Raw genomic sequence first — 24646 nt, 5'->3', positions numbered from 1 at the left:
ATAAACAATTGGCTAAAATAATCATTATCTGAGAAATTAAGCCATTTACATGTTTAATTATGTTTTTCTATAGCAGAGCATTATATTTTGCCTTATATGTTCCAACCTAGCCTAAGTGGGTCTTTTTTATATTTTTCAAGCATGAATTTCCTGGAATACAGCTACATAGTTTGTCAAATTTCTGATGCAACCCCTTAGTCTAAATGTAGTAGTTTATTTGCTACAATGAGATGTATTCAGGGGCTCCCTGTTTTTAAGAGACTTTTTTAAAAAACCTAATGTTTTTATCTTGAATCAATATACAATTAGGTATTTTGAATTTACTTTCATCATAAAAATACTGCATTTTTATAGCTTTGCAGAGCATGTGGATGGGATGGGATTTTCATTCTTTTGCTGGGTCAGCTTATGTTACTATTCCTATAAACCAAAGTCTCTGACAAGTGCACCTAATTTATATATATTTAATTCAGTGTAAGTTTCTATCAAATAAACCATCCTAATGCTTTGTTTAGCTGCTCATAATTTTATTTGGCTAAAATTATGAAAAAGGAAAAATTTAGCTGTAAAGATTATGAAGTATCTTAGAAACCTGCTTTTACCTTACCAGAATTTATGGGGGAGGTCTAAGTAGGGGATGTGATTACTAAAGAAATAGTGATTCTAACTCTGGTATAAATTACTTTAAAACTGAGGAGTTAACTTTTGGAAGTAAGGGAATCCCAGTTCTTTCAGTGTTGAAGATCTTTGTCTGATTTTGAAATGTCCAGATTGGCTTTCTAGGTGTACGGCATGTTGCGTGATCCAGGAGGCTACCAAAACTCTAGGGTGAGGGATTAGAAGAATCTGAAATCACAGGTGGATTTTTAAATTCGGCCATCAAAAATGTGAGCTATTCCTTTTGAATAAAATTGATGTAAAATAATCAAAAGTAGCAAATTTTGATGAGATAACTTTAAATTTTGCAGCTTATCAAATTAAATTATCAAGTGAATAGGTCCTTTGTGTTCTGTTTCATGTGATGGCTGTGGGTTTCAGTCTGTTTGGAGCTGAAGGGTTCCTCAGGGATGCCTCAGGAATAATAAAGTTTGAGTGTCAAAGATGGAGGGAGAAGCTCTAGTTGGTGTTGGGCAGGGGCCTCTAATTCCCCCCTCTCCCTCCATCTTTACCTAGAGCAGCCCCAGTTTTTCTCTGTTATATATTGGAATTCCAAGTAAGCTTTCATGGGGGATAGGGGAGGAATGAATAGGATAAAAGAAGTAGAGATTATGCTGCTTTAAAAAAAAAGTTGAGAACTATTTGTATAGTTTCTAAGTATTTTAATGTATTTCATTTGGCCAAATTTGCTGCAAGTAAGCTAGTCATAGTTATAACTGTGCAGTGGTAATATACTTATGCCAACTGTTTTCTCCTCAAACACTTTGTGTTTTTCTACTGTGTTCTTAAGTAGTACTAAAGAACCTCTTGAAATGTACAGAAATGGTTTCTATGTTATTTGATTATCAGTGATTTTCAGCTGTCATGATAGTCCCTTATTGGTTGCAGGTCCACCCCTCTTTTATATTAAAGCACTTAGTGCAGTTTATAATTGTGCCTACTCTTAAAATCTTTTGGTAAAAAGTAAGTACATGATGAACACTTTATAGAAATCATAACTGACAGGGATAATATAATGAAATGCTACTATCAGTTGTTCTAATATAAAATATAAAGCAGGCAAATACCATCACTTTCTGAGTGCCTTTTAAACTTTATACTAATAACTTAATAGAGCTTTAAAAGAAATTACCCTCCATAATAGTCTATAGTATCATCAATGTGCTTTATCAAAACATGATTTAGATTTCAAAGTTACATTACCTGATTCTTTCCCAATAGGTGCTAAGCAGAACCCCACAATGTGTCATTGAACCTAGGACTTGCACCTCATGTTTAATGTGAATATTTATTTCCACATGTCCTTGTTAGCCGGGTTTTATTCTTCCTCTAGTTGTGTTATTTCAGATACATGATGTCACCTTTCCGTACTATTGCCTTTGCATCACAAATGCTCAGTTATGCAGTACAGAGGTGAGTTTTGTTTCGGAGGGCCTTATTTCTTGATGTAAAGAATTTTAAAATAGCGCTGTGTATAGTGTACATTTTGTTTTGCACACAGTTTGTTGCCCTGGATGGGTTTATTTTTACCAATTCTTTTTCTTTCTTGTATTTACAGTCCAGAGCTTTAAAAGAAGTTTTTCTTCTTTTAAATACAGTGTAATTTGCTTTATTTTACAACACTAAACCTGCTTTGAACTTTGGTGCATTGGACTGATTGATGGCATTGGTGGGAGTTAGAAGTTGTTCCAGCCATCGGTATAGTTTGGTAGAGCAGCTCCTTCTGCTTCTAAGTTGCAGCACACAGTCAACGGGTGCCATTCATGGTATTTAACATTCTTATTCTTATGTTAGGTTGATGATTGTACCAAATGCTGAGTTGTTTTATTTCTAGATGTAATTAGTTCACTTTATGTAATATTACTCCTTCTCTAAAACTGACTTTAAAAACAAAATTTATCATTTTCATTGTATTTATTACAGTGTTTTAGCTTTGTATTTTCACTTGGTTGTTACATGAGCTTTATCAATAACATCTGTATAAATGGTTTTTAAAAATTAACTATGTATGTGCCCGTGCTGAAGTCGAGCAATAAAATGAATGCTGTTTGCACTGTCACAGCATCAAAGTTTTTAAAGAACATTGGGTTTGTAATGAATTGTTTTGAAAAGTTTATCAGATATATGAAGGGTGTGAGAACATGAAGAATCATAAAATTAGCAGCTCAAGGGGAGTGCATGCTTGTGATGGCTTTGTCACATTGCAGAGCTTTAGAGGGCTCAGGACCCCATCATGGCTCGAGCTCCTGCCATGCAGCTGGTCAGCTGGCAGTAGTTGTGGAGGGCTGTATGGGTTTCTGGGGGGTGGTCAGGGCTGAATGGGGAAGAGTGATCTGGTCCTGTAACCATCCCTGTCAGGGGCCTAGAGAGCATAAACTATGGTAGGGGGCCTCATGTTGGTCAGCCCTACGTTGGTGTTGAGCTGTGAAATCCTCAAAATGAAAGGGAGAAATCAATTTTTATCTTTCTTAGAAGCCACAGACTTTAAGGTTTATGGTTCACAACAGTATAAATACCGGTTGATGAAAGTCCAACTCAATATGTGGATGGAAAAAGGAATGAATATGTGTAAGTCTCTACACAGCAGAGGCTACAACACCATGAAACGAGTGTAAGTAGTAGCTGTGGACTGAAGTTCAAAGGTGTGGGCATGTTGTCCTTTTTTATATTCTTTTGAATGCATTTTTTTTTTTTTTTTTGCTTTATTTTACACTGTCACGTGTAAAGTTTTAGTGCATTAAAATTTTTTAGTGTTGGGCAGCGCCTGTGGCTCAGTCGGTGAGGCACCGGCCCCATATGCCAAGGGTGGCGGGTTTGAACCCGGCCCTGGCCAAACTGCAACCAAAAAATAGCCGGGCGTTGTGGCGGGCGCCTGTAGTCCCAGCTGCTCGGGAGGCTGAGGCAAGAGAATCGCTTAAGCCCAGGAGTTGGAGGTTGCTGTGAGCTGTGTGAAGCCACGGCACTCTACCGAGGGCCATAAAGTGAGACTCTGTCTCTACAAAAAAAAAAAAAAAAAAAATTTTTTTAGTGTTACAATGCTCTTTATGAATTACCCCAAAGTTAGATTGGACTAAGGTGTAATTGAAAGTTTCTCTGTTGGTGCTAACTTGGAAAGTTTGTCCCTTCATTATAATGAAGATTAACCATGTTACCCACTGCATCGATTTGTACTTTGTATTCTGGGGGTGGTCAACATATGCAGTATACAATAGAGAGCCTAATAGAAGGGTACAGAAGGTGTTGTAATTACACAGAAAAAGTTACACTTCTGTGTTAACACTTAACAAACCAGACAAACCAGATTTTAAAGTTAAATTTTATGTTATTTAAAAGGTATTTGTTCAGTTAATAGACGTTTGCCATGCCAGGCTCTGTACTAGCTGCAGGGCATAAGGCTTTGAAGATGGCTGTTACAAACTAAACTTCCGAATTCATGCTTCCAGTTTGTGTCTCAGCAAGGGATGCTCAAAACCAGTTTCTGTACAGGAAAAGTTAGTCATGAGGGGAGTACATGACCAAATATTCCAACTCAAAAAGGCCCAGAATCCCAGATTTTTTTTTTTTTTTTAAGACCCTGTGTTGCCTAGGCTGCAAGTGCAGTGGCCATTCACAGGTGCCATTATGGCTCACTGCAGCCTGGAACTCCTGGACTCAAGGGATCCTTCACCTCAGTCTGGGACTACATGTGCACACTTGCCAGACTTGGTTTTGTCACAAGAGCGAAGGAGGCTCTGACCCCTGTGATACCTCAGATCCAAGCACTCTTTCTAGGACAGGTACTATCCTAGTATGTTTGTGTTCATTTTATAGTTTGTTACCCTCTTCCTATCTTGTTACTTAAGGGAGAGGACGCTGCACTTCCAAGGTGGTACATATGCCCAGCTGTTGCTGATTAGCATTAATTTTTGTGCATACTTAAGCTGGGATTTACCTAGTCTCTAATACAAGTTGTAAATCCCACTTATGTCTTGGTATACTACTGTGTAGTATGTAAGTGGCAGAAGTAGATGGGCACCCATGGCAGCCTGTGGGGTGAGTGAGGCACTCTTCTTGGAAGTTAAAGTGTTTATAATGTCTTCTGACTTTTCAGCCCAGCAACTGAGAGGGAGGATGGAAGGGCATAGCAGAACTTTTCAGGCTGCTCACTCCTTGCAAAGATGCTGGCATACTAAAGAAGGCGAACCATTCCAAGAACAGTTAGATATAAATTCCAGTAACTCAAGGACCAGAAGAGCAAAGTTACTCAGGCGGTTCAAATTTAATGTTCACTAAGGCAAGAAGTAACTGTTCACATTTTTCAACCGAATCAGCTGGATGATGGCTTAATGGCTTGAAATGCTGGATAAAACATGTTTGGGGCCAGGTGCGGTGGCTCACACCTGTAATCCCAGCACTCTGGAAGGCCAAAGCTGGAGGATCACTTGAGCCCAGGAGTTCAAGACCAGCCGGAGCAAAATGCAAGATCCTGTCTCCACAAAAAATTTATAAATTAGCCAGGTCTGGTGGCACACACCTATAGTTCGGGCTACTCGGGAGGCTGAGCACAGGAGTTCAAGGCTGCAGCAAGCTATGATGCCACCACTGCACTCTACCTGGGGATAGAGGAAGACCCTGTCTCAAAAAAACCAAACACATGTTTTCAGCATGTCTAAATGTGGACTCCTAACAGATCTCTCTTACAAACTGAGACTTCAGCCCTTATTTTGGATTCCTCCTTTGGCATACACCAAAGGATGCTCACTCAATGCTGCCCATTTTGCTCTGGGGTGCCATCCTGTGCCCTTCCCTTCTCCTTTCTCCACTGCAGACCTCCCCAGCTTCTAGTGCACAAAAATTTCCCATACTCTGGAGCCTCTTGAGCAGAGGCTTTATTCTGCTGCCTTACTTTTTCACATTGGTTCTTCTGTTACCGTCTTACCCTTTTGAGAGGAAGCAGCTAATTCTCCATTGCCCCACATGATACAGTATTCTACATACCCAGTGAAAGATGCAGTTCAAAGAAATCATATACATGTAAGAAGCTTAAAAAAAAAATTCATCACAGCCAAGCACTGTGGCTCACGCCTATGATCCTAGCACTCTGGGAGGCTAAAGTAAGTGGATTGCTTGAGCACAGGCGTTTAAGACCCACCTGAGCAAGAACAAGAGCAAGATCCCGTCTCTACTAAAAACAGAAAAACCAGCTGGGTGTTGTGGCAGGTGCCTATAGTCCTAGCTGCTCAGGAGGGTGAGGCAGGAGGATCACTTGAGCCTGAGAGGTTGCTGCGAGCTACAATGCACCATGGCACTCTACCCACGGCGACTGAGACTCTGTCTCAAAGAAAAATAAAAGACACATCACACTTTTCCTAATCTTCCTTTTGAGAGGCCACTACTTTTACGTCTTCTGTCAGTTCTTCTGGTATTTACCCTCACATTCCTAAGTAATATGCTATTACACTTCATTAATTAACATTAGAGTCTGGTTAGTCCCTATTTATCACAGATGAGGACTGAGTTTTCCCGTCAAGCCCTTTCTGTAACAGCCTCCGTCACCATGCAGTAATGTCATGGTTCTAAGAAACGTTCAAGCATATGCATCCTAAAGAGCACCAAACTTGCCTGACTCGCATTGGATTTACTCTCCACAGCACCTGAATCTGCACACCCACTGCTTGCTGAGGTAGTCACCACTTCATTTGCTTTCGATTTTCCAAAAATATGCTGTCATCTTTTATGTTGTTTATCTTCTCACCTCTGCTGAGCAATCCTATCCCCTGTCTGGTAAGTCTCTCTAAATTCTTTTTGTTATTCCTAGTTATTCCTTGCCTTGGTAAAGAGCACTAGCTCTCACCCAGTTCACCAGAGCTAGCAACTTAAGAGACTTGCTAACATGGCATGGATGTGGAGAGACAGGAACACTGCCACACTGCTGGTGGGAATGCAAGCTAATACAACCTTCTGAGACTTCCTTCCAGCTCTTGACTTTCACGGAAGCCTTCCTCTCCATGGAAAACACCACCCCAAGTGTGGCTTCTCTTTTTTTCTCATGTCCTCCCACACCAGAGATGGAGCTTGTACACTCTTGCTGCTCTGAAGTAAGGGTCGGGCTTCATCTACTTTGCCTCTCATTGCTGTCTTCTACCCACTGACAGACACCTCAATGAACAGATCCTCCTATCTCCCAGCCATTTTGTGTAAAACTCCTATATATGGTGTAGGTTCACCCATAAGGCCCACCTGTTATGACCAGCAACATTTCTTCTGTAATGGGTTACAGATTTTCTTTTGGTCCTCATATCCTTTTTTAAAAATTTACTATTTTTGTTGACCTAAAACAATAGGCATTAGGAGCTGGCTGCTCAAAGAAGGCTTGTTAATTGCTTTAGCACACACAGGACTAATGAAGAGTCCCGTTTTTTCAGGGTTTAGGTCATAAAATCAAAAGCAGCAGTAAGCTTTCAGAAAAATTTTTATTTAAAAAATTACTTCATAAAAGGTATTGGCATGAACATAAATCAGGTATTTAAAAATGATTTTTTTTCTGTTTAGATTGTTTACTGGCTCAGTTCTAGCTCTATCCTGGTAAAGACCTCTAACACTTTACCTTTGAAGTCTGGCCTCATAGGAAGGGATTTTTACTGTACTGAAAGGAAGCCAGCTGAAGCCGAGATTTGAAGCGTTCAGCTTCCAGTTCCCGGAAGAAAGCATCATCGTCATTCTGTGTTATCATGTCCTGTAGTTGCTGGATTTCCTTCTCCATCTTGGATCTCAGCTCCCTCTTCACCTTATGTAATGACTAAAAGAGAATACACATCAAACACCTGTTGGCATTTGCCCAGGCCGTCATCTGCATTTGTTTCCCCTCCACATTCCAGTTAATCAGGCTCCCCCAATAATTTTAATAATTTAGCAGAAGTAGCAGCTCTTACAGAGACCCACACTAGGTAAAATGAAAATCATAAGATAAATATCCTGGATCATACATGGACTTTCTTATTAGTATTTACTTCCCTAAAAGGTATACTACATTTGTTTTCTATTTCCTAAAAATGTAAAGAAATTAGTCATTCCTTGCCTAATGACAAAGATACATTCTGAGAAATGCATCATTAAGTGATTTCTGTCATTGTGCAAATATCAGAGTATTTACTAGATGGTACCACCTGCCACACACCAAGACTACATAGTGTAGCCACTGCTCCTACCAAAGTCATGTGGTCCATCACTGACCCAGACACTGGCACAAAGCGCAGAACTATTTCTATCCTGTTGTTACCTGGGCCTGAGATTTCTCTCTGGCTTTGAGTTCTTGACGTTCTTGTGATATGGCTTCTGCTAACAGTGAAAACTGTTCATAGAGAAGAAAAAAATCAAATTGTTAATGTTTGTAGTCCAAATATAAAAATTCTTATGCTTAATGTTCACAGGCTTAAAAATCTTTATTTCAATGTAATAGGGCAATATATATTCTGTATTAGGGTCAAGCATTATTTTATCTTTATTTCAATCATGAAATTGGGGTCAGTCTAGCCTGTTACTTAGTTTTGCGTTCAACACGTGAAGTTTATTGTTAGACTAAGCTTTTGACACAGATGGTCTACTAAGCACTTTATAAGCAATTGACAGCCCACCTGGCCCTTATAATAGTTCTCCATTGAGTCCAGTTCATTCTGGTGCTGTCGCTTTTGTTCATCTCGCTTTTCTTTGGCGTAATGTCTTAGATCTCGTAATCTTTGCTTCTGAATTTGTAAACCTTCTTCAAACAGTTTCTTAAATATCTGTTAGTTATTTAATGATAAAAACAAAGTTACACTATGCTCAACTAAAGGTATTTACTGACATTATTTCTCAAAGATTTTAAACCAGCTTTGTTCAGTTATTCACATGCCATAAAAACTACTCTTCTAAAACATATAATTCAGTTCTATTTTAGTTATTCTGAGTTATTCAACCATCATCAGTTTCAGAACATTTTCATGAATGTTCTGAGAAATCCCACTCCCATGAGCAGTCACTCTGCATTCTTCCCTTTTCTCATCCCCTGACAACCATTAATCTACTTTCCATGGATCTGTCCATTCTGGACATTTCATATAAACGGAATCATATAACTGGTGGCCTTCTGTATCTGATTTCTTTCACATAGTGTTCTCAAGGTTCACCTATATTGTAGCGCATATTAGTACTCTATTCCTTTTAGGAATACTGTATCAATATACATTGTTTATCCGTTCATCAGCTGATGGGTATGTGGGTTGTATACCCTTTTTGATTACTGTAAGTGATGCTAACTATGAACTTCTGTATAGAAGTTTTGTTTGTTTTTTTTTATTTGTAGAGACAGAGTCTCTCTTTATCACCCTTGGTAGAGTGCCGTGGCATCACACAGCTCACAGCAACCTCCAACTCCTGGGCTTAGGCAATTCTCTTGCCTCAGCCTCCCGAGCAGCTGGGACTACAGGCGCCCGCCACAAGGCCCGGCTATGTATACAAGTTTTTTGTGTAAAGGTAAAATTGCTGGCTCATATGGTAACTCTAGTTGACCTTGTGGTAACCTTTTGAGGAACTGCCAAGTTGTTTTGCAAGGTACTTGTACCATTTTACAAACCTACCAACCCTGCATGAGGGTACCATGCCAACACTTGTATACTTTTAGACATCCATGGGGAGTGTTATCACCCTTATGGCTTAGATTCGTATTTCCCTAATGACTAACGGTATTCAGCATCTTTGCATGTATCATAGATTCTTTATGTTTCAGAAAAGAATTCTCAAGCAACCATGTGCATAGGGAAAAGCCCTAAGAGCAGACATATGCCACATTGACATGTGTGTCCACCTCCTTGTCCAGCTTTTGTTAGTAAAAATTATTTTTTGGGCTCGGTGCCTGTAGCTCAAGCGGCTAGGGCGCCAGCGACATACACCAGAGCTGGTGGGTTTGAAACCAGCCGGGCCCACCAAACAACGATGACAACTACAACCAAAAAAAAAAAATAGCCAGACATTGTGGCGGTTTTCTATAGTCCCAGCTACTTGGGAGGCTGAGGCAAGAGAATCACTTAAGCCCAAGAGTTGGAGGTTGCTGTGAGCTGTGACACCACAGCACTCTACCCAGGGTGATAGCTTGAGACTCTGTCTCAAAAAAAAAGAAAGAATTCTTTTTTGTTTTGTTTTTTTGTGAGACAGAGTCTCACTCTGTCCCCCTGGGTAAAGTGCTGTGATGTCATAGCTCATAGCAACCTCCAACTCTTGGGCTCAAATGATCCTCTTGCCTTAGCCTCCCAAGTACCTGGGACTACAGGTGCCCGCCACTACTCCTGTCTAGGTTTATCTTTTGAGACAGGGTCTCACTATGTCACCCTTGGTAAAGAACCGTGGCATTATAGCTCACAGAAACCTCAAACTCTTGGGCTCAAAGGATCCTCTTGCCTCAGCCTCCTGAGTAGCTGGACTACAGGCACCCGCCACAATGCCCGCTGTGGCTCAGACTAGTCTTGATCTCCTGAGCTCAAGCAATACACCTGCGTTACCCGCCCCCCCCCCCCCCCCCGCATGGGCATGGCCATCACACCCGGCTTCTTTAGTTAAGTTTTCTTTTTTTTTTTTTTTGATGATTATTAGTCTGAATTATGATGGTGGCTGGTAAACCACCTCAGCTGTCTACTTGGGTAGCTCTCTACTGCTTCTTTAGTAAGTTTTTTTTTTTTTTTTTTTTTGAGACAGTCTCACTATGTTGCCTTTGAGTGCTGTGGCATCACAGCTCACAGCAACCTCAAACTCCTGGGCTTAAGCAATTCTCTTGCCTCAGCCTCCTTTAGTAAGAATTCTTGCTAGAAAAAATGGTTCTGACAGCCATCCATTCATTACCTGTAATACCTTAGGCAAGTTACTTAGCCTCTGAAAGCTTTAGTAATAGCTTCTTTTAGAAGTATATCAGAGCCCTCAATGAATCCCCAACAATAAAAAAAAATAAAAATAAAAAAAAAAAAGAAGTATATCAGAGCATTTAATCCAGTTAATTATAATTACTATAATGTTTTACTCCACAGATGAAACTTGCTGCTAAGTTTGGGATCCCAAAATACCTTGTGGAAACCCTTCACAGCACAGCTGTGCTATACTATTCGTGATTTTATGTGGAATCCTAAATTATGCCTTAAATTCCTTCTTTTTTATTTATTTATTTATTTTTTTTTTTTTGTTCTATTTCAAGAGACAAGGTCTTGCTGTGTTGCCCAGGCTGGCATGCAGTATGTGATCACAGCTCACTGTAGCCTCAAGCAATCATCCTGCCTCAGCCTCACAAGTAGCAGCGACTACAGGTATGTGCCACCACATCTAGCTAACTTTTTAAACTTTTTGTAAAGACAGGGTCTTGCTATATTCCCCAGGATGGTCTTGAACTCCTGACCTCAACCAATCCTCCCACATTAGCCTCCTAAACCTAAAGTGCTAAGATTACAGGCATGAGCCACGTCTAAATTCCTGTCTTTTACAAACCCTTAAAGTAGTTGTACTAGAGAAGCAACTATATTATGTGCAGGAGGCAGAGGGGAATAAAATAAGACTTCATATTAAGATGAGGGCCACAGACACAGACAGGAATGTACAATGGATAATAAAATGAAGCATGAACAAGGAAGAATTTTCACAGCCAAGTTTCTAGGACTTGCATTTGGATTTTGGATTCAAAATGGACCAGGAATTACAAACAAATAAAGTGGTTCTGAAAGGTAACAAACTTTACCAGGGATGGACAGAAAAGCCATATTTACCATTTCTTCCCGGGTCCTCATTCTCATCATTTTGGCACGCAGCTGAACTCTGTAATCATCATAGTATTTTCGAGCACGAACAATTTGCTGATGATTTTCTTTTATCTTTGATCGGGTCAACCTTTGTTTATGAATACGGTCCTTGAAATCTTGCTGAGAAAGGGGAAGGGAGAAAGGGTTAAGAAAAAAGAGAAAGGCAGACTCAAGCGTTCTCAGCAGTGGCCTACTTGCTTTCATGGAGTGTGAAAGACTGCTGACCCCAGAAGCCCTTTGGCAGCTTGTCAGTCCACCAGGAGGTCGCTAAGCCACACTCAGATGCCAGCTCAAAAGGAGTAGGAAAATGGCACTCCTAGACTTTCAAGCAAAGACTGAGTTGCCAAGAGTATTTGATAAGGCAAAAAACTCAAGAAATCTGATAACATCTGACAAAGCAATGAGGATGAAACGATGTCATGTACATAAAACCTCCAACAGGAGTTTTGGATAATTTGTGTTTTTTTTTTCCACAAACCACATACAGTTCTTGAGAGAACTTCTGGATCTATTTAGGATTCTAGCTCTCATTGCTTATCCCTACTCCACACCCCTTCCTCTGGCAGACTGTTGCTGACTTCTGATCTCAGTTCTCTCACTCCGTTATACTCAACAGGAAATAATGTTCTAAGGATGATTATTGGTGGCTGGTAAGCCACCTCATCTCTCTACTTGGGTCCTGGGAGAGATGGGAGAGGACAAAAAGCACCAAGTTACAACCACCTGACACTTTTAGGAGGAGCTGTGGAGAACTAGATTAAAATATTAACTCTGCTTATAATGCTGAGACCCAGGGTAAGTCACCAAACATCTCAAAGCCTTGGGGTTTTCATTTCATGGGAAAGTATCTTCTCTAATACATGCCATGACTACATGAAAGTGTGTATGTGAAAGAGAAATACCCAGCACTCCCCCGCCCCCCCCCCCCCCAGTCAATTTTGGTTAAAGCTTGAGATGCTTCCACACGTGAGTGTTACAGGTAAGGAACTGTTGCCCAGCTGGATGAAATAAAGGCAAGAAATAGCCGGGCGTTGTGGCAGGCACCTGTAGTCCCAGCTGCTTGGGAGGCTGAGGCAAGAGAATCGCGTAAGCCCAAGAGTTAGAGGTTGCTGTGAGCCGTGTGACGCCACGGCCACGGCACTCTACCCGAGGGCGGTACAGTGAGACTCTGTCTCTACAAAAAAAAAAAAAAAAAAAAAAAAAGAAACAAAGGCAAGACTATAACTTGTGAATTGTGAATCTAACACCCAACTTGCTCTTCACATACCAGTCTCTTGTTATGTTCATATTCTTTCTTCACAAGGGCAGTAAGGAGGTCATGCCTTCGTAGGGCCTCTTCTATCTTTAAGTGGGAAATGAGTGAGTTGGTTAATAATGCTGTTCACTAAATTCTTAAAGTTCTTCCTCTTTCTGGTTTAAATTCTTTCTGGTTTAAGACGTGACTTACTTCATCCTGGAGTTTCTTCTTTGATCGGTTTTCTCTGCCTGCATCTTTTCTGAGCTGTTCAATCTGTGCAATTTGCTGTTTCCACATCTTGCTTAGAGTTGGGCCAGAGACATAGAGAAATGGAAACTGCTCTAGCATAAGGGACAGAAGACTGTGTTCATCTACTTTCACTGCAAGTAAAATGAGATACTCTTAATCAAAGAGATTACATATAAGATCTATTTCCCTGATAGACCATAGCTTATCTAAGTGGTGATTTTGATCTTGAAAAGAACAATTCTAAATATACTTAACACTTTTGCACCCCTTCTTTGATTGGAGTAAGCTAACTACTGGTAAGAATAACAATAAGCTCAATAGTTCTTGACTGGTGATATGCTGGTCCTGAAAAGCCCATCCAACCTACTCAGCTGCCACACCTCAGTGACTACGGACAAATGCCGAGTACATTAGAACAAAAGACTCTTCAGCCCTCCTGATACACATGTGCTTCTTCTAAAATCTGTCTCATGAGATGAAAGGCCAGTAGTCTCTGGGGTATAGTTACAAGCCTGGTATTTCACGTGTCCTTGTTTACTTATAACAGCGGTTCTCTATCTGTGGGTAGCGACCCACAGGAAGTGTATTAAAGGGTCGTGGCATTAGGAAGGTTGAGAACCACTGACTTATAACAAGAGCCTAATGAATACTCACTGGCACCATCAATAGACAGAAGCTAGACAGGCCATCTACTTGCTTTGGAGCATTCCTTTTTCTCTACCAACTTCCCGGGGGTTGGGGGAAGACACTCTCATTCCGTGTGTAACAGAGTGACTAGAATGAGGTAAAGTTGGAGCAGCAGACAGTAGCCTTGGCTTTCCTTTGGTGCCAATACATAGGCCTCCCTGAGGTACTTCCTTATTTAAGAGTTTTAGTTCTCTTTACATAAAATCAGCAATATGGCAGAATAAAAGAACGACTTTTCTCCAGTTAACTGGTAGATGTGAGTTTCCGATGCTGTGTCCCTGGAATGTAGCGTATGCTTTCAAAGGCTGCCAGTTTTCCATAAAGTACAATTCTGTGGTTCTTACTTGGAAGTGCTTTATTTGTCTTTGGGAAGCCACCTCTTGGACTTTGAGTTGTGGTTTTTCTAGAGTAAACCTTCCAAGGCTGACTATGTTCTGGAGTTCTTTTATGAACAGCTTCTCTGTATATTTTTTCCTTAGAAACAGATATAAAACAGAATAAAAACAAAAGCGGTATCTAACAACTTTTCCATACATCATCTTAAATATTACATGTTGACAAAAATAACTAACTACTTTCCAGCTAAACCATGTTACTTCACATTCTAAAATCGGGTTAGTATTCACCCACACTAAGTTAAAGGCACCTTTTGGCCTCTGGGATCCCTTGGAATTTGGAAAAGCATTGAATCCTTCTCAAGTTTCAGCTACCGTAGTCCCACACCGTAAATACAACCACTATTAATGTGTTTTTTTCCACTATTATTGTTTTGACGATAATATTGTTTCTTTGACAACTTCTATGAAGATTAAAAAAATTCCCAAGCACTGGGAGGCCAAGGTGGGTGGATTTCCTGAATTCAGGAATTCCAGACCAGCCTAAGCAAGAGCGAGACTTCCTCTCTAAAAATAGCCAGCACAGTGGCAGGCACCCTGTAGTCCCAGCTACTTGGGAGGCTGAGGCAAGAGAACCACTTAGACCCAAGAGTTTGAGGTGGCTGTGAGCTGTGATACCATGGCATTCTACCCAGGGCAACAAACTGAAACTGTCTCAAAAAAAAAAAAAAAAAAAAAAAATATATATATATATATATCCCAAGCAACTATGTAGCATGTTTAATTGTAACCATACAGTATATCTAGTTTTGCTCATTAACTTTTTAGCATAAACATTTTTCTCATGCTTTTATTTAATTTCATAACCATCCTATTTTTTTTTTTTTTTGTAGAGACAGAGTCTCACTTTATGGCCCTTGGTAGAGCGCCGTGGCCTCACACAGCTCACAGCAACCTCCAACTCCTGGGCTTAAGCGATTCTCTTGCCTCAGCCTCCCGAGTAGCTGGGACTACAGGCACCCGCCACAACACCCGGCTATTTTTTGGTTGCAGTTTGGCCGGGGCCGGGCTTGAACCCGCCACCCTCGGCATATGGGGCCGGCGCCCCACCGACTGAGCCACAGGCGCCGCCCCATCCTATTTTTTTTTGAGACAAAGTCTCATTTTGTCTAGAGTAGAGTGCCATGGTGTCACAGCTCATAGCAACCTCAAACTCTTGGGTTTAAGTGATTCTCTTGCCTCAGCCTCCCAAGTAGCTGGCACTACAGGCACCTACCACAATGCCCACCTACTCACTCTGGCTCAGGCTGGTCTTCAACTCCTAAACTCAAGGGAATCCACCCACCTCGGCCTCCTAGAGTACTAGGATTACAGGCATGAGCCACCACGCCTGGCCCTATGTAACCATACTTAAGCAAGTATGTTATGAAAACAAAAACTTATGCTTTCAGTTTCTTACAACCAGGTCCAGAGCAACCAGGATTTTCTGTCTTTTCTTATTCCTCTTTATCAGCTTAGACTACTTTTTAGACCCCTCCCCAACCCCTTACTCTGCCGAGCAACAGAATCCCTTCAGAACTGATGGAAGTTTTAGGTAGGAAAGAAAAAGTGGTAGTTTTCTTTGGTACTGGGTCTTGCCATATTTTAGTAACTTAAATGTCCTAAGAAAAAGTGAAAATCTTACATTATGAAATCCTGCCTTTTCCTAAAGATCTAATGATTAAGATCTTGTTGGTTCTTTTTTCTTTTAAAAAGATCTGTACTTCTCACTATTCTGATCAAATGGCATTTATTATAGTGGAGACTTTTACCCACTGTTTCCTCCTCCTTGTCATTTATCCCTAGAGGTCCAATAGTCTCTTGAACTTTATTTCTTCTTAGTTCCCTTTCAAAAGCTTCAGTGAAAACCTAGAGGTAGAAGTCATAAAATATTGGTTATTACAAATGCAAATAAATAAAAAAAATTAACCTAGGATCCTGCCACCCCTGTAAGTATCAAGCTCACTTTTTTTTAACTTCCTTTCAAGCTCTGTATCATAAATCTATTTTAACAGGTGTATAATTGGAACGTAGAATGAAATTTTAAATGCTGTTTCTTTGTTGTTATTGTATTGATAATTGTTTTGATACTCCCTGAATGGAAGTTACATGCTGAGTTACTGATTGTAACTATTATAAGAGATCTGAATTAGTTTCAATTTTTTTTTACCAGTATAAATCCTACCACATTATAAAACCATTATAAAACCTATTATACAGCACATACCTTAAGCATTTTAAATTCAAGCTACATTTTAAAATCCATGTTATACAGAACTCTCCTTGTTGAATCCCAACCACCTTCTTATTCCAGTCTTGGGTACATTCTCATCCTTTCTGTAACTAAAGCAGCTTGCATATTTAATCCACTTCAAATCCCCTTCATTTCTGAAACTCTCTCTGAAAATACCAACCTGCACTGATAATCTTTTTTTTTTTTTCTGAGACAGAGTCTCACTACGTCGCCCTGGGTAGAGTGCCGTGGTATCACAGCTCACAGCAACCTCCAACTTTTGGGCTTAAGCGATTCTCTTGCCTCAGCCTCCCAAGTAGCTGGGACTACAGGTGCCCACCCCAATACCTGGCTATTTTTTGGTTGTTGTCATTAGTAGTTAGCAGGCCCAGGCTGGGATTGAACCCACCAACCCCAGTGCATGTGGCCAATGCCCTAACCACTGAGCTATGGGCGCTGAGCCTGATAATCCTTTCTTACTCCCCTGGAATACTGAGCTATGCCCAACAAGGTTATTTTCTTAAGAGTTTCACAAGGGGAATGTAAGCTGTCACACAGTTCTCCATCATCTACTCGGCTCAGGAATATGACATACATTTTATAAGAGGGAGGAAGGCAGGGAAGGAACAACAACAAAAATGAATATTAAGTGCATTTTATCTCTAGTCAATAGCATGTTCATGGTAGCATATGGCTGAGGGAAAATGGTATCGTGTGCTGCTCAATTGTAGCTGAGAGATGGGGACGTACCTTAGCTCGGAATTGGCGGCTATCTTTTTCTTTTAGCTTGTGCTGCCTTCTCTTCTCCGTGTGGAACTGTTTATGTTTGTTAACTGGCGATGGAGAGAGCGAATGGGATCTATTGGGTGACTTTCTATGCATGTCAAGTCCTGCAACACAGAAAAGATATGTACCATTAGATACTGATAGCCAGAAATATTAGGTTGGAAACTAAATAATTGTTGTTACTAAATCTAAAGAGACAAATACTCTCTTTAGATTGTACTCTCTCCTACAGCTAATCTGAATTTGCATGTTAGCCACACCAAGTAAATGGACAAATGCATATAAATGTGTACTGTCTCAAGTGCATATGTTCAACTTTGGATTGAAATCAAAATGTGGGATGGCTCCTGTGCACAAAGGCCTCTGGAGAGTACTCTAGGTGATGGGGGCATAATGGACAAGAGAAAAGGCAAATTACCTGAGCAGTACATCTGCTATCCTTTTACCTGTTTGGATGTTAAGGAGCTGGAATATAATTGTGTGTGTGTGTGTGTATGTATGTATATATATATATTTATTTATTTATTATTATTTTTTTTTTTAGAGTCTCATTTTGTGGCCCTGGGTTGAGTGCCGTGGCGTCACAGCTCATAGCAACTTCAAACTCTTGAGCTTAAGTGATTCTCTTGCCTCAGCCTCCTGGGTAGCTGAGACTACAGGTGCTCGCCACAATGCCTGGCTATTCGCTCTGGCTCTGGCTCAGGCTGGTCTCAAATCTGTGAGCTCAGGCAATCCACCCCACCCTCGCCTCTGAGAGTGGTAGGATTACAGGTGTGAGCAACTGCGCCTGGCCTACATATAGATATGTATCTTATAAATGCTTATAAAGCAGCATGCTCACAAGCAAAAGTTAACATAATTAAGCACTAAGTGGTCCTAATTCCTCCCTTCTTAACAACCTAGCCCTCCTAATTCTACGCTGCCTACAACATCTAACACACCAAACCACTTGCTCTCCACAAACCTTTTTATGGACCATACTTATAGATGTGCTGGGCATCTGCTAGCTGTGAAGAGGATTTTAAAATGCAATTAATTCAATATAGCTCTAAGACTTGAAGAAATTAGATTGATACCTTTATAAATTTTTAGACTCTCCAGCAAATGCAGAAATGGACGATTTTAAATGATAGAGGTCCATAATGCATTTTTGTTTTGAAACTGAAGACCCAATTAAAATAATATTTTGACTTAAAATGTATTTTCGGGGAGGGGGGGAAGCAGAGCGAGAGGGGTAGGGCCTTGGTGTGTGCCACACTTTATGGGGGCAAGACATGATTGCAAGAGGGACTTTACCTAACAATTGCAATCAGTGTAACCTGGCTTATTGTACCCTCAATGAATCCCCAACAATAAAAAAATATATATATATAAAAAAAAAATATTTCACATTCAATAGATATATAGTGAGTTTTTATATAGGTCTTGATTTTGTAGTGCAGATCCCAGAGCTGTGAATAAGTAGTTCTTAATTATTTTATGTAACTAAAATAATTCCAGGCCATCTATCTTTCATCACATGTCTACATCAAGATGATAAGTTTTATAAATTCTTACTGCAGTATTAATCTGAGAGATGGTAAAAGATGTTATAGCATATATATGTTATTGTCATACATTTATACCTATCACGTGTAAAGAAATACACAAAGGGACAATGGTTTTTGCATTTGAAATAAAGTAAAAATTTAAATAAAAAAAAATGTATTTTCATGAGATACCATGTGTATGAGTATAGTAATGGGAACATGCGGGTCATTTGGTTAGGCTACCTAGAGATTAGCTGAATCAAGTTTTAAGGGAAGAGATAGATGAAAAAAATCACAAGAAGGAAAGAATATTCTTTTTTTTTGGGGGGGGGGGGACAGAATTTCACTTTGATGCCTTGGATAGAGTGCTGTAGTGTTATAGCTCACAGCAACCTCAAACTCTTGAGCTCAAGCAATCCTTTTGCTTCAGCCTCTCAAGTAGCTAGGACTACAGGTGCCTGCCACAGTGCCTGGCAAATTTTTTTAGAGACGGTATCTCACTCTTTTTTTTTTTTTTTTTTTTAATTTGGCCGGGGCTGGGTTTGAACCCACCACCTCCGGCATATGGGACCGGCGCCCTACCCGCTGAGCCACAGGCGCCGCCCTAATATATAATTTCTTTTTTTTTTTTTTTTGGCCAGGGCTGGGTTTGAACTCGCCACCTCCGGCATATGGGACTGGCGCCCTACTCCTTGAGCCACAGGTGCCACCCACGGTATCTCACTCTTGCTCAGGCTGGTCTCAAACTCCTGAGCTCAAGCAATCCACCTGCCTTGGTGTTAGGATTATAGGCATGAGTTATCTTGCCCAGTCTAGGAAAGAGTATTCTTTTGTTGTTGTTGTTGTTGTTGCAGTTGTCATTGTTTTGATTTTTTTTTTTTTTTTTTTTTTAGCTGGTCTGGACTGGATTAGAACCCACTAGCCTTGGTGTATGTGGCCGGTGCCCTACCCACTGAATTACAGACACGGCCGGAGAGTATTCTTGAAGGATTAAAAGAATAACTGAAAAGGTTAAGGCAGTTTTTAGATGAGAGAAGACTGTTTCCAAAGAAACAATAGATGACCAAAGTAGATAAAACTAAATATAAAATATGCAAAATTTTAGTGGAATACAGGATAATTGTATAGATTTGATTAATAGAAGATCAAATAGTAGGAAGTATTTGCAAGGAAGAGGCAGACCAAAAACTGCTGATACATGTATAGACTGGTCAGTCACTCTGGTGGGCAAGCTGGCAATGGTGAAGAAATGATCCAAAAATTCTACTAGGTATAGTTCCCAGAGAAACTTCTGCATGTATTTAAGGCTGTTCACTGCAGAATTTTTTGTAGAAATGAGAACTGGAAACAATCTACATGTCCAGCAATAGGGAAAATGGAGTGTTATATATAGTCATACAAATGGGTATACTGTGAAAACTTATTTACACTGCAGTTAAAATGCATAGACTGGATTTGTAAGTATGAACACAAATAGACTTCCAAGACAATGTTAAAAGAAAAAAAGAAAGCTGCAGAACAATATATAGTAACTACTTAAATTTTTAAAACATAAAACAATAGCATGTCCAGACAAATAATGTATAAAATGTTAAAATTTAACAAGATAGAAATCAGGGTTTGGGAAAAAGAGCAGCTCTGTGAGGAGACTAGAGGGGATTTCTGTTTTCTTTTTCTTTTCTTTTTTTTTTTTTTGCAGTTTCTGGCCGGGGCTAAGCTTGAACCCGCCACCTCCGGCATATGGAGCCTGTGCCCTACTCCTTTGAGCCACAGGCGCCGCCCAATTTTTGTTTTCTTAAATACAAAAGGGCCAAAGCAAACGAAATTATTAACATCTGTTACTTCTAGATGGTGAAAATCTAGGTTTCTGATAATATTTTTCTGAAATATTTAAGATGAGAAAGAAAATAATTAAGAATGAATGGAGCGGCCTAAGTAGTTCACATGGGAGTCCCTATTCTCCGCCTTTCTGGGATAAGTACCTGGCCTGGGCTTCTTTGGCCCATACTCCACGATGCTGTCACTGTGTTGAGATAGTGTCTCCTCATTTCCATTCTCTATCTCTTCATTTCCAAAATCTTCTTTATGGTCAGTCTTTTCTTTAATTCGATCACCCAGGGCACTTTTTAACATCTATTGAAAAAACTCTTTTCAATATCTTTCACTGGTTTCAACAGAACATAAATGGATAGGAGTAGACAGATATAACCTTTAAAAAGCTTCCTTTAATGGTTGTTAATAACATGTTTTCAGACATTGCTTACGCTTTAAGTTTTTTGGTTACTATTTTTTTTTTAGAGATAGGGTCTTGCTTTGTTGCCCAGGCTGGAGTACAGTGGCACAATCATAGCTCACTGCAGCCTTGAACTCCTCTGGGGCTCAACCCATTTTCCTCCCTCTGGCCTCCTGAGTAGCTAGAACTATAGGCGTGTGCTACCATGCCAAACTAAGTAAAAAGAAAATTTTTATGTATGGGGATGAGTCTTGCTTTGTTGCCCAAGCTGGTCTTGAATTCCTGGGCTCAAGCAATCCTCCTACCTCAGGCTCCCCAAAGTGCTCGGATTATAGGCATGAACCATTGTATCCAGCCTAATACTTGAGAAATCAGTCATCTATCCAATTTTATAAGAGATTTGTCTTTATTGACAAAGGGAACCCATATACGTATATCTAGAGATAAACAGTTTAAGCCTGGCATTGTGGCTCACACCTGTAATCCTAACATTTTGGGAGGACAAGGTGAGAAGACTGCTCGAGCTCAGGAGTTCAAGACCTGTCTCTACTAAAAGTAGAAAATTTAGCCAGGCATTGTGGTGGGCACCTATTGTCCCAACTACTAGGGAGGCTGAGGCAGGAGGATCGCTTGAACCCAGTAGTTTGAAGTTGCTGTGAGCTATGATGCCATGGCACTCAAACCAGGGCAACAAAGTGAGACTCTGTCTCAAAAAAATAAATAAATAAATAAATAAAATAAATGGTTTAACATCATCATTCATGTTAAATGATTTATTTTCATCAGAATCATTAAAATTTGGATAAATCAGTGCCAAATTCGGTTAGATAATGAAAGGAGAAGAGATGCTTGTTCATGTCCTACCTGCTTGACGTATGAAACATTTTCTTTTCTTTCTTTCTTTTTTTTTTTTGAGACAGAGTCTCACTATGTCGCCTTTGGTAGAGTACCGTGGTGTCACAGCTCACAGCAACCTTAAACTCTCGGGCTTAAATGATTCTCTTGCCTCAGCCTCCCAAGTAGCTGGGACTATAGGCGCCCACCACAATGCATGGCTATTTTTTGGTTGTAGTTATCATGTAGGCTGACACCCTAGCTGCTGAGCTACAGGCTCTGAGCAAGAACATTTTCATAGTAAGAAAGACACAATTCATTTTCCAATATCTTACCTTCAGTAGGGAGATCACTTCTATGCACTCTAATCCCCAGCATTCTCAATATAGATTAAAAAAAGTAAGACTTGCCCAATCTAGTTCAGAGAGCCGTTGATAAAGTTTCTCTGATACTGCTCGTAATTCTTGTTCTGTTAACCTCTTTCTTGGCCTCCGGGGGAAAGATGAATCCCAGGATGAGGCTGCAGCTCTGTTTTCTTTTCTATAATAAATGACCATAAGACACTTAAGTAGCTAGTTATTTCTTACTTAGTTTAAAATAACTATACTACATGCCTTAACAAATATTTCATACTTGTCTTCACAGCTAAATTTGGAGAATATACCCCTTACTTTTCAAATCCCTTTGCAAACAGGTAATAAACATTGAAGCCTGTAGTAATGTTACCTCTTTCCTTTGGGAAGCTTCCTAGTCCTAGGGCCTTGGACCTGAGCTGGATATGTTTCTTGTTCACTCCATGTATCTTTGGGCAACTTGGAAGTTAAGAAAACTCTGTTATCTGGTTCCTATTAAAAACAGAAAAACGTTGATTTGAAAAAGCTACAACGAAGACACATAAAAACATTTTGGGAGTGGGGAAGGGAGGACCTGTGGCACAAAGTCAGGTCCCTTCAATCTCCATGTTTGCTTTTAAATGCATTTGTGAAAATACTCCACTGACACCCAATGCCACATGATTGGAGCAATGTCTATAAACTTGTGCTCAAAGAAAAAAGTGTGGATCAGGATGCCATTGAAATAGACAACTGAGGTGTTCTGAAACACACAATTTTAAGGGTTACAGAAATACCTGGACAAGAAAAAAACCATGAAACCACCAGTTGTTATCTTTGTATCAAGGAAGTCAATAAGGGCTGTCCAAAATGGAGACAGTTCAAACAAAGATGAAACTTCTTCAAATATGAATAGAAACTCCTTAACATTTTTAATAATTTGTTAACTTTAGAGAAAATCTTTTAGAAAATACTTCTTTTGGTAAAGAAACACTTGATATTTAATGGTAGCTTCAATTTTACTCTAGTATCTTTTTCGTCTATTAATGTAGAATTAAATTTAATACTTTTTAGAAAATAGCAATGATACTGTAACATTTTTAAAAAATTTTAATGAAGTATAAGTGTCCAGCTTAATGAATTATTTCAAAATGAACACTCCCACTTAACTGCCACCCAGGTCAAAAGATAGGACAGCTATCACCTAGGCTGGGATGCAGTGACATAGTTAAAGTCAGGTCCCTTCAATCGAGTGACATAGTTAAAATAAACTATGATAAATCATAGTTTATCGCAGCCTCCCAAGTTGCTGGGACTACATGAGCATGGTATCATGCCTGGCTAATGTTTTTTTTACTTTTTGTAAAGACTGTGTCTTGCCACATTGCTCAGGCTGGCCCTGAACTCCTGGCCCTCAAGTGATCCTTTGACCTTGGCCTCCAGAAGTGCTGGGATTACAACAGGCATAAGCCACCATGCCTGGCCTAAATTATTTAAGGACACACAATATGGATTCTGAAGCCAGAATGCCTGAGTGCAAATCCTGACTCTATGATTGCTGTGTAACCTCAAATAACAAACTTAACCTCTCTCTATCAGCTTTCCACATGGAAAACAAATATAGTAGCTACACCAGAGTTGTTCTGAGAAGTAAATTATTGGGTTTTTGGGTTTTTTTTTTTTTTTTTTTTGAGACAGAGTCGTCTCATTTTCTTGCCCTGGGTACAGTGCCATGGCATCATAGCTCACAGCAACCTCTAACTCCTGGGCTCAAGTGATCCTCTTGTGTCAGCCTCCCAAGTAGGTGGGACTACAAGTGCCCACCATAACACCCAGCTAGTTTTTGTAGAGATGGGGTCTTACTCTTGCTCAGGCTGGTCTCGAACTCCTGAGCTCAAGCAGTCCACCTGCATCTGCTTCCCAGAGTGTTCGGATTACAAGCGTGAGCCACTGCCCCCGCCCAGTTTGTGTTATTTCCCTTTTAATACAATTATCTTGTCCCTATCTTCCTGGAACAAGAACATGCAGGTGTAGACAGAGGTAAATTTTAATACGTACAATGCTCTGACTTGTGTAGTATGTTTGATTACTATGCTAGCAGAAACCTTTTTTTTTTTTTTTTTTTTTGTAGAAACAGAGTCTCACTTTACCACCCTCAGTAGAGTGCCATGCCGTCACAGAACTCACAGCAACCTCCAACTCTTGGGCTTTCGCGATTCTCCTGCCTCAGCCTCCCGAGCAGCTGGGACTACAGGCGCCCGCCACAACGCCCGGCTATTTTTTGGTTGCAGTTCAGCTGGGGCTGGGTTTGAACTCACCACCCTCGGTATATGGGGCCGGCGCCCTACTCACTGAGCCACAGGCGCCACCCTAGCAGAAACCTCTTTAAACATACGAGCTTCTAACCAATTAAAAGCAAGCTTTTCTGCTTACCACAGAAGATTCTGTACGCTCTCCAGTAGAATTCATGGCCAGGGAGCAGCGGCTTGAACGTAAGTATTCTCTTCCTATGGGACAGGGTGCCCGAGGCTCTGAAGGGTGGTAGGGTGGATGTAAAGGAATAGCTGCTCGGATAGGCTCCCCTAGCTTCCTAGCACTTGGAATCATACTCACAGAAGGGGTTTCCACTAATAAGACAAATTAAAGTGGGTATTATGATGAAATTCTAAGAAATTATATACGTGCACACAGATACTTACATAAAC

At 40.2% G+C, this 24646-nt stretch overlaps 1 protein-coding gene across 4 annotated transcripts in view; it reads right to left on the bottom strand.

Moving 5' to 3' along the window:
- Positions 1 to 7090: 7090 nt before the first annotated feature.
- CEP95 (centrosomal protein 95) overlaps positions 7091 to 24646 on the bottom strand; it is a 40526-nt gene continuing 22970 nt past the window's right edge. For all 4 annotated transcript variants that reach the window (XM_053570808.1, XM_053570809.1, XM_053570810.1 and 1 more), the window contains 13 exons: positions 24375 to 24568; positions 22336 to 22454; positions 22020 to 22149; positions 20525 to 20675; positions 16978 to 17117; positions 15771 to 15863; positions 13965 to 14094; positions 12895 to 13064; positions 12715 to 12789; positions 11415 to 11567; positions 8271 to 8417; positions 7916 to 7987; positions 7091 to 7435 (listed from right to left, as the gene is read on the bottom strand). In XM_053570808.1, coding sequence (XP_053426783.1) covers positions 7259 to 7435; positions 7916 to 7987; positions 8271 to 8417; positions 11415 to 11567; positions 12715 to 12789; positions 12895 to 13064; positions 13965 to 14094; positions 15771 to 15863; positions 16978 to 17117; positions 20525 to 20675; positions 22020 to 22149; positions 22336 to 22454; positions 24375 to 24568 — 1751 coding nt within the window. In that variant the 3' untranslated portion in view covers positions 7091 to 7258. The remainder of the gene's footprint in view (positions 7436 to 7915; positions 7988 to 8270; positions 8418 to 11414; positions 11568 to 12714; positions 12790 to 12894; positions 13065 to 13964; positions 14095 to 15770; positions 15864 to 16977; positions 17118 to 20524; positions 20676 to 22019; positions 22150 to 22335; positions 22455 to 24374; positions 24569 to 24646) is intronic.

The sequence above is a fragment of the Nycticebus coucang genome, chromosome 18, assembly GCF_027406575.1.
Source record: "Nycticebus coucang isolate mNycCou1 chromosome 18, mNycCou1.pri, whole genome shotgun sequence".
Taxonomy (NCBI): Eukaryota; Metazoa; Chordata; class Mammalia; order Primates; family Lorisidae; genus Nycticebus; species Nycticebus coucang.
The sequence above is the reverse complement of the archived record's forward strand: the minus strand, read 5'-3'. Positions and strand labels throughout refer to the sequence as shown.